Consider the following 10,245-nt stretch of genomic DNA (forward strand, 5'->3'; position numbering starts at 1 on the left):
AAGCTCAGGCCACAGAGGCCAGAGGCGTGCGGTGAATCTGTCAGGGTCGCAGGAATCCAGGCCTCGCTCTCTCACGGGCTCTAATAGGCCAGAAAGCCACAATAAAACAAGCTGAACTTATTAATGAGCCCCTGTTGAGCGATGGGCTGGAGTCACAGAGTAATTGATGTGGCCTACCCACAATCCCCTGAGGAGATGGAAACCGTTGGCGTGATAAGAGAAGGTGAGAAGAGAGAGGAGAGATGGATGTTTCCTCAACGACAGCCACTTTTATGTCCTGGGGGATTGATTTTTATAAAAACAGACTCAGACTTTTTGTGTTATGAAAGTCACATTTAAACTTTTGTGGAAACTTTTTTATGTGACTTTATTATGCACTTATTTGCTACTTTTCAAACACAATAGTAAAATGTGTGTTAACAAATAGTATATTTATATATACTCTATTATTGTACGATGTTTAATGCTTTTGAAAGAAGTCTCTTCTGCTCACCAAGGCTGCATTTATTTGATAGAAAATACAGTAAAATCAGTAATATTGTGAAATATTATTACCATTTAAATTAACTGTTTTCTATGTGAATATTTTGTAAAATGTAATTTATTCCTGTGATCAAAGCTGAATTTTCAGCATCATTACTCATATCTTCAGTGTCACATGATCTTTCAGAAATCATTCTAATATGATGATTTGATGCTCAAGAAACATTTCTGATTAAGTTCAATGTTGAAAACAGTTGTGCTACATAATATTTGAGTGGAAAGTGTGATACATTATTTTCTTTGATGAATAGAAAGTTCAAAAGAACAGCATTTATTTGAAATATAAATATTTTGTAACATTATAAATGTCTTTACTCACACTTTTGATCAGTTTAATGCATCCTTGGTGTGTGTGTGTGTGTGTGTGTGTGTGTGTGTGTGTGTGTGTGTGTGTGTGTAAAGATGATTGTCAAGTTGTAATTTTTTATTATGCCTAACTTTGAAGAAAGTGTGAAAGTATTTCTGTGTATTTATGCTGGAATAAAGTGCATACAAATTGCCATAAAATCATCCATAGCAACAAAAGGAGTTTATTTTTAAAAATGATGTGGTGGGAATAAAATTTGTTGGTTCAGAATAATGATAAAAAAAAAAAAAGAATTCTTCCACTGTTGGCAATTGCAAATTGACAAATGACTTAAATTAGTCAGAGTGTATTTTAAGGGAATTTATTTTCTAAACGTCCACGCGGCCAAAAGTGTCCTAGTCGAAGAAACATTCAGCACAAGCTTTCATTTTTCATTCTTTTCAAGTCTTGCCATCCCCACCTCACGTTGTTTACTACATATTACGAATAAAATGGTTGAGAGGACCAGACGGAGCATGTGTTAAAGACATTTTCAGATGCCATTGCAATGATTTGGTCAGTGACTGGAGCCCGACCAACACTTCAGCATCTCTGGATGGATTTGCCCAGAAACCAGAAATAGCTCAGCGTTTGCATCAGTGCGTCAGATCGCATGTATTTTTGTTAGTCAGACCTCATTAATACGATATGGATCCTTATGAACAGGTGTTAACAATTTTGCTCCGGAATAGCTTTAAGCGATCTCTTGTCATTTTTAACCTAACATCCTTTGATTCGGGCCTCTGCGCAATAGTTCTGGGACTTTAATCTTGAAATGGCACATTGGTAGAGTCAAATCAATCACTCTGATCTCACTGGGTGGCTTTTTGTGTTCCTTGAGCTGCTTCATCTATTCTCTAAACCCTTCTCTCTTCATCCTCATTGACTGCTTTTCTTCAGAAGTGATGGATTTCAGCCGCTCTGATTACTTTTGCACTTTATGCGGCTTCCATCCTTCACAATCTGTCGCTGAAGTTTTGCCGTGGCAGGTTTAGCAAAGGGGTTTGATTCGTAAGCGCACGGTGAGCAGATGGGAAGGCAATAAAACAAACCCGATAGCACACATCTGCGTTTATTGACAGATAATACCTGAATGCGTTCCCATTCGTCTCAATGGCAGTTGCAGTCGCACACCGTCCCGTTAGCGACTCTCCAAAGTGGTGATAAATTTGGGCACTGGTAAAACATTGACTGTGATACAATGAAATACATTTAATTTAGTCAGAATGACTACTCTTGAATGTTCATCAATGGATAAAGGTGCACTTTGTAGTTACAGCATCTGTATATTGTTATAGTAATTTTCCTGTTTATGATCATATGATCCCGAATGGTAATTCATTGTGATTTGAGAACCAGTTTCCATCAGTTTTTCAGTACGTTCATGAAATTTCCATAAGATTGTTTCAAGTTACATGTCGCCTATAGCCATAATCCCAGCATAGATACTCCCCAAAAATGATTGGTAATTAAAACATCTACATTCACAAACCAAGCCAAGCAAGCTACTGCATGCATGATTTGGCATTGGCATAAACCACCCAAACAGCTTTACAATCGCAAAAAAGTTCATCAAGATCTCACAAAGTTCTGTTATAATCAATAAAGTTGTCTGTACTGTACAAGATATCGTTTATTTACATTGTGTCTACATTTCGTTTGTTATAATGAGAGGATTTGCGAGCATGCAGAACTCGGCGCTGAACATAAACTCTGGTGTTTTCAGTGGTTAGTGGATTCTAACTTAAACACCTCTGATTGGCCACTGCGTTCATAAGATCAATGGACATGTCTGTGATTGGCTACATTGCTCAACGCTGCAAAATACGTTGTAAATAGAAACCTTTGATGCTCTCAAGAGCGTAAACACAGATTAGCACTGGATCGCTTTCCGAATCTGTTTCGTGGAGAAAACTGATCCTAGACCAGCAGTAATGGACAGCTTTTCCCTCTAAAAGCAATGAGAAGCAATAGCAGGAAGAGGAAGGCTATGCTTGCTCCTGTAAATTGTATTATTTTCTATTATTTTTTGATTTTTTGAACTGACCAACACTTTTAAATGGTAGTGCACCTTAAATGGGTTGTTTACCCGAAAATGAAAATAATTGTCTCACCCTCATTTTGTTCCAAACCTTTATGAATTTCCTTCTTCTGGAGAACACAAAAGAAAATATTTTTAAGAATGTGTCTGTTTTTTCTCAATACATTGAATATCAAAGGGGTCCTTCATTCGATGAAAGCTTTGGAACGACATGAGAGTGAGTAAATGATGACAAGATGAACTATCCCTTTAAAAACACCACCAGCCATAGTGAATCTGCCACAGCAATCTTAACAGTCGTATGTCTTCTTGTAGGCTGTACACAACGTTTTCTTCGGAGCAAGTACTGTAGTAAGTGATGCTCGCTTTCCAGTGGAATTCACTCATAACATATCCTATATATTTAACAGCTAACAGCTAACCGCTAAGTGTTTTTCCACATGAGTCCAGGCATCTTCATGTGATCCTACAATCAAACGACAAGCATAAGCCAGTAGATTTGCACGAACATTTCCTCAGAAGACACTTAGCAAACAAAAGGGTTGTGGAGATTCGTAGCCTGAGAGTGATGCTAATCCGAAACAGATGCTCACATCTGGCTGGTACACACAATCCCCAGGCATCATATTGTTTAAAACGTTTGTTTCATAAGCAAGTTCCCCATCTAACAGGGAATTTTCTCAGAACTTTGGCTAATGTTCTGGCAAGGTTCTCTCAAAGTTATGAACAAACGTTACGTTAATGTAACGTTAACGTTAGTAGAATGTTCATTCAAAGTTATCTGAAACATTTCAGTTTGACATTCATTTAATGTTTTTTTTTTTTTTGGTAACACTTTACAATAAGGTTCATTAGTTAACATTAGTTAATGTATTAACTAACATGAACTAACCATGAGCAATCCATTTGTTACTGTATTTGTTAATCTTTGTTAACATTAGTTAATAAAAACAGCTGTTTATTCATGTTTTTTAGTTCATGTTAGTTCACAGTGCATTAACTAATGTTAACAAGATTTTAATAAAGTATTAGTAAATGTTGAAATTAACATTAACAAAGATTAATAAATGCTGTATATGTGCAGTTCATTGTTAGTTCATGTTAACTAATGTAGTCAACTAATGTTAACTAACGAACCTTATTGTAAAGTGTTACTGTTTTTTTTTTAAATGTTACTACCCTGTTTCGGAACATTCCGAGAACATTTAAAAGTAACATTCCTCTAATGTTTGCAAAATTCTAAAATGGAATGTTGCTTTAACATTCGTAGAACCATTTTCGTAAAAACATTTTAACGGTTTTAACGTTCAGCGTATGTTTAGAAATAACATTTTCATTACTTAACTGGACGATTAGCAAAACATTCTTGGAACATATTTTTGTTAGAGTTTCGTCTTTTGGTCGGACAGACTTTGTTTACGTGGTAGATTGGTTGTCTGTAGATGTAAACAGAGAAGTCACAGCACAGGTAAGTGATCGAATGTCTTAGATGAACTGCAGCGGGAATCATTGCCACAATTTGTCTCTGCATGACATCAAATCAAGCCGTCCTGCTCATTTTGGATGTTTACCATGAAGTGTCTGGTTGTAGTCAGACTCACACTAACTGGTCTGCGTCTACACTGCAAAAAGTGCTGTTCTTTCTCAGTATTTGTGGCTTGTTTTCCAGTACAAATATCTAAACAATATTAATATGCTCCTCAAGTAACTGTATCTTGATTTTAGAATGTTTCGATATTTGTACTGGAAAACAAGACACAAATACGTGAGAGTGTTGCATGAGAAGACTAACACTCGGCCTTGTTGTTCTCTGTACGAAAGCGTACGAAACTGATTCGAGTGCTGAAAACACCACCATCTTAAACCAGCAGGTTTCCACTGATCAGGCTGGCCTCGTCGGATGGTTTAACTGGGGTTTGGGGCTCTAAACCAGCTTAAACCAACTACAATCAGTACCTGCAAACCTTAGACTGGTTTAAGCTGGTCTTTCGACTGGGAGTTTATGAACTACTCTGCAAAAAATGACTTTCTTCCTCAGTGTTTTTGTCTTGTTTTGAAGTACAAATATCTAAACATTCTTAAATTAAGATACATTTACTTCTGAAAAAAAAAAAAAAAATCAAATTGAAGTGACTTTATGTCTAAAACAAGAAAAATATGCCAGTGGAGTAAGAAAAAAAAATTTTTTCAGAGGGAAAACAAGTTCATTTTCCTGACATGTTTTAAGCGTAGTCAGTTCATTTTGATACATTTTTCAGAAAACAAGACTTATCTTAAGGAATTTAGTTTTTCAAGTAAATGTATCTTGATTTTAGAATATTTAGATGTTCGTACTGGCAAACAGGACAAAAATACTAGAGGGAGAACAACATTTTTGCAGTGTAAATTGCTCTTGCAGCCTCATAAAAGGGTCAGTTTGAGCACCAGGGTTACTAAAAAATAAATTTGACTGGCCAGGGTGTCTTATAAAGTTTTAAAAAAGTAAATCTTGGAAGACTAAGCAGTGTTTTTGTAATGTGTGTGTGTGTATGCAGAGGAAAGGAGTGTCCAACAGCAGCCACTGCAGCCACAGCTGTTACCCAATGGTAAATATGTTAATTTCTCTAGCTTGATTCCTATTGGCTACTTCTTTCCACAGTGGGTGTGGTTATGCTGGAACTCTTACTAACCTTTATTGCACCAATTTCTTGGGTTGTGGGTCCATTCTGGCAATCAGGAGATCAACAAAATGAACTTTACCCATGTTAAAATGGTTATTCTCTAGAATTGCCCGAATGAAAACCTGACACCAATCTTGCTTGCAACCTCCTCATTAGGAACTGCCCATTCTTTAATCAGAAAGCATGTCTAATGAGGGTTTAACAATGAAGTCGCTGCAGTCTCCTATGACTCTTTACTGTGAAGGGGAAAACGGGTCAGATTCAGCTCACGTTTTTCCAAAGACTGAAATCAAATCTTCAAATCAATCTGAAATCGATACCAACGATATCGTTCCTCTCTGTCGTTATCGTTGTGGTGTGGACTCTGCTTTCTAAATGTAAAATGATTTTTAAAAAATATATCTTTATCGTTATTATAGTTATCCTTGATGTGAATGGGCCTTTATTCTGCAGAGCTTTGTATATTATACAGTACATATATATATATATATATATATATATATATATATATATATATATTAGAATAATTTTTTTCTGGGGATAAATTCTTGTAATGGAATTCAATCGGACTTGCTATAACACATCACTGTACTTCGTTTTTCAAAGTGCATCATGCATGACTTCAGATTGTGAAAGCGTTTTGTTTTGGGTTTACACACTTTTGATTGCACAGGGCTCTGAGGTTATAAAGGAGACTGATTCGTTCTGGCACTAAATCTGCATGCTGGCTGTCGGTGTCTCGGGATCCTGTTTATTCGGCCTGAAATAAGCGCACGGCAAATACTGTACACCAAAGCCCAAGGACAACCTTTGTCCCAGTACCAAAATCTCATCTCACTTTGTTTCTCTTTCTGTCATCTCATGTTATTTTCTCGCCCTGGAAAGCAATGGCATTTTTGAAAAACGAGCTTGTTTGCACGACAACCTTTTAACAGAGTGGATTTAATGTGGACCGATGTGTTTGGTCGAGGCTGAGAGAGACCTGTGCCAACAGCTGTCATATTTACCAAATAGCTCTACCTCTGGCGGCATGTTCCCGACTTGTTCCAACCCTTACAGGAGCTAATTGTGCCAACACTTGCAATTCCTGAGCACTAGCTGAACGTCAAAGGAGGGTTTTTCTTAAAGAGGACCCATTATGCTGTTTTACATTGTCACCTTTGTGTAATGTTGCTGTTTGAGCATGAAAAAGCTCTGCAAATTTCCAAAGCACAAAGTCCCTCCAGCGGGAGCTATTCTCTATATCAGTGTCAGTGTTTCTGAACTCCCTGAAACGCCTCCGTTGTAGTCTTGAGTTTTCTTCCGGGAACGAACACGTCACAATATTCTTAATTTAAATAATTCATACGCAGAATCAAGGGGCGGGGCCTGGTTGAGTTAGTTAGTAGTGTGTTGAAACTCGTGGTTATGGGCGGGACATTTCCCAAAAACACACTCACGCTCGACCAATCACAACACACTGGTCCAGCCAACCAATCAGAGCACATTGTGCTTTTCAGAAGGAGGGGCTTATAGAAACAGGAACTAAACAGAGCGTTACTGGCAGACTGGGAAGAGAGGAGCTGCAACAATTGAGAATATAGGAAAATAAGGTTTTCTTTTTTTTTTCTTTTTTTTTACCATTCTAGCATTAAAAGTTATTCGAGTAGAGGCCAAAATCAAAATCAAGACTTCATAAAAGGGCATTAGTTGAACCTTCCAATTACCATAGTGTTACTAACATTCCACTAGAGTCTAGAGTTTATATTCGTTATTTCACAAAATACACTTGCAAAATGTACTGTCAGCTGTCTTTTTTTGGCTAAAGTTTCAGTGGTCAGAATGGCAGAAGCAAGGACAGATGAGATGATCAGATCTCTGGGGAAAACATTAAATGACCTAATTGCAATTAACTGAGTGCAATCTCGAATATTGCCTCGGCAGAAAATCCTTTTCCCTGAACTTTCCTTGGAGGTGATTTTATACACCGCAACCTGCCTGCTGGGTACTAGTTAATGAGTGTGCTTTCTCTTAACATGAAGACTCTTAACAGTGAACTCCTGTGCAGAATAGAGAGAGTTTATGGAAACGATGGCTGCATTCAGAAGATTCTTGAGTGTTGCGATGCATAAAGCAAAGTCGTTCATTTATGTATTCTGACACGAGTGAAAGGTGTTTTGAATGGGTCTCGGCACGCACAGGTGCCTCAAAATCCTCAAAAGCCACTGTTTTGTCTATGTTGCATGAGGAAGGTGTTAGATGCTTGATGTTTGAAGTGCATGGTTGAAGTCTGAAAAGAAGGTCTTATGGTAGTTTATTTGTAACCCTCTCCTCTGAGAGGAGCCTGATGCCTTTGGCGAAAGACTTTTTTAAAGACATCCTTTTTAAAGCTACAGCATTGCTGAAATGATAGTTATATCTGGATGAGGTCTACTCTGCTTCTAAAACTAGAGCTTTATATTTTGCTTAAGACTATGTGAATGGTGCTTGCCCATGAGAAATGTGCCACTATAATGCTGGAGTTGACATGACAACTTTCCCAGTATTTGCTAATCCTCTTCTGAGTGCACGGGAAGTTCAGCAGAGCTTTGTCTGGAAAATAAATAAATAAATAAATACATTTTTGTTGATTGGTTTTTTTATTTTTTTATTTGTTATAAAATGAAATGAAATTACATTTACATTTAGTCATTTAGCAGATGCTTTTGTCCAAAGTGACTTACAAATTAGGACTAAATAAATTAAGCGAGTCATCGTGAAGAGGCAAGAAACAACGCAAGAAGTGCTCAAAATACGAAGTTCAGGTATTGTTCAGAGTAGTATAAGCCCGATAAGCGAGGATTTAAAGGAAAAAGGAGATCTTTTTTTTTTTTATGAGGTTAGGTGCTCACGGAAGTGAAAGTTGCTAAGAATGTTCTGGAAAGTGATTTTGTGGCTTTCTGTGATGGAACCACGAGACGTTGCTCGTTGACCGATCGTAGGCTTCTGGTAGGGATGTAGGCTCGTAGGAGTGAGTGATCAATTAAAAAAATTATATTTTAACTTTTTTAGTTTTTTAGAACATTGAGTTGTTTTAATAGTCACCTTTATTTATACAGCGCTTTTTACAATAACGATTGTTTCAAAGCAGCTTTACAGAGATAACAGGAAAATAATGCAACAAAGTTTGTTTCTAGAAGAAAATAGCATCACAGTCCAGCTTAAGTAAGTTCAGTTCATTTTTGTTGTAAAAAAGTTATTTATTTAGTTAATTTATATAAAAAGCAGCTCTGGAGAAAACCTTGATGTCATCGTCCATGGTAAGCCTCGTCCCTTCCATCCTGTTGGCATGGAGGACTATTATTCTGTGGGCTTACGTGGGATGCTGGGTAGGTTACGACTAAATGAGAGCAGTTGCCAAAAGGGCACGCTCCGGCCAGCGTCTGTGTCTCCAACACTCAATGGTTCAGTGGCTGTGGTGCTTTCCATAGGGACCCATTTATCAGTCTTCGAACTAACGTCTTAGTTACTGATGTAACCCTCGTTCCCTGAAGGAGAGAACGGAGACGTTACGTCCCTCCTGCCATAACCCTGAACCATGGCCGAGATCCCTGTCTCTGCTCCTCGGCATAAACCTGAATGAGTGGATGTGTGCCGCCATCTTATATGCCTGTATGTATGGGGGAGTGGCTTAGCATGCAAATTCCACTCTCCAGTTCCATTGGCCGTTTCACAAGTTCACACTTACATATAATTAAATAGAGTAAAGGATATGAGTATTTGGCGTGGCGTCCGAGCTCGGATTTTGGCCCGAACCCAGAGTACTTCCCCCATTCCAGGTTTGGATAGGACTAGTAAGTGAGGAGATGTGTTGGTGGAGGGATGCTGGATATATATATATGTATATTTACCTCCTGATGCTAATTGAGTTGACTGGATGAGCTCCTCCCATGATAATTGGGTTCATTCCTTCTCCCTAACTTTGTTAATAAAACATAGTTTTTCTACAAGTCAGAGGTGATTGGCGCACCCAAGTGAGACCCCATTTATCAGTCTTCGACATAACGTCTCCGTTCCCTCCATCAGGGAACGAGGGTTACATCAGTAGCCATGATGTTTTGGTTTTATGGTTAACACTGCCGATGCTCTGCTCACTGCACGGATCATTAGCGTTTAGTGGAAAGCGCGCTTCAGTAACCTCACAGGTGTCTTACAGAGTCTGCCAGCGCATCAGACACCGCTTATCATCTCCTCTATCAAAAGATTTATTTATATCCACTCACACAGCTGAATCAAATCTTTTCAGGTGGCAGAATTTACCCACACAAAGAGGAGATTTTGTGTGTGAGCATTTTTCAGCTCTCAAAAGCCAAAGATGTCAAACCTTATAATCAGAGATTGATGCAGTAAGTGAATCTCTTAAGCGTTTTAGAGGCATGTTGTGACACACACCCGCACCCTGGCACACACAACCAACATGTATATCTATTCATCTCTCGCTCTATTATAAAGTTGTTCTTCTGAATGCCAGCAGAGATTTATGCTAAACCCTTATTCATGACAGTTATTGTGCTTCGATTTTGAAGAGAGCAGTATAAAGAGAGAAAACATTGTTGCTTTTTAAATGTATTTATTTGTTTGTTTGTTTATTTATTTACATCACTATACAATAGATTAACATTGTTTGCTTTTTTTAG

The 10,245-nt window shown here is 37.9% G+C and overlaps 1 protein-coding gene across 6 annotated transcripts in view; it reads left to right on the plus strand.

The window, feature by feature from the left end:
• scube3 (signal peptide, CUB domain, EGF-like 3) overlaps positions 1-10,245 on the plus strand; it is a 119,897-nt gene that overhangs the window by 72,756 nt on the left and 36,896 nt on the right. For 2 of the 6 annotated variants that reach the window (XM_079849354.1, XM_079849355.1), the window contains exons 7-8: positions 3,246-3,281; positions 5,465-5,515. The exons of 2 other annotated variants lie outside the window; for them this stretch is intronic. In XM_079849354.1, coding sequence (XP_079705480.1) covers positions 3,246-3,281; positions 5,465-5,515 — 87 coding nt within the window. The remainder of the gene's footprint in view (positions 1-3,245; positions 3,282-5,464; positions 5,516-10,245) is intronic. 2 more of the 6 variants (XM_079849356.1, XM_079849357.1) reach the window with 1 other exon arrangement.

The sequence above is a fragment of the Squalius cephalus genome (genome assembly GCF_949319135.1).
Source record: "Squalius cephalus genome assembly, chromosome: 18".
NCBI lineage: Eukaryota > Metazoa > Chordata > Actinopteri > Cypriniformes > Leuciscidae > Squalius > Squalius cephalus.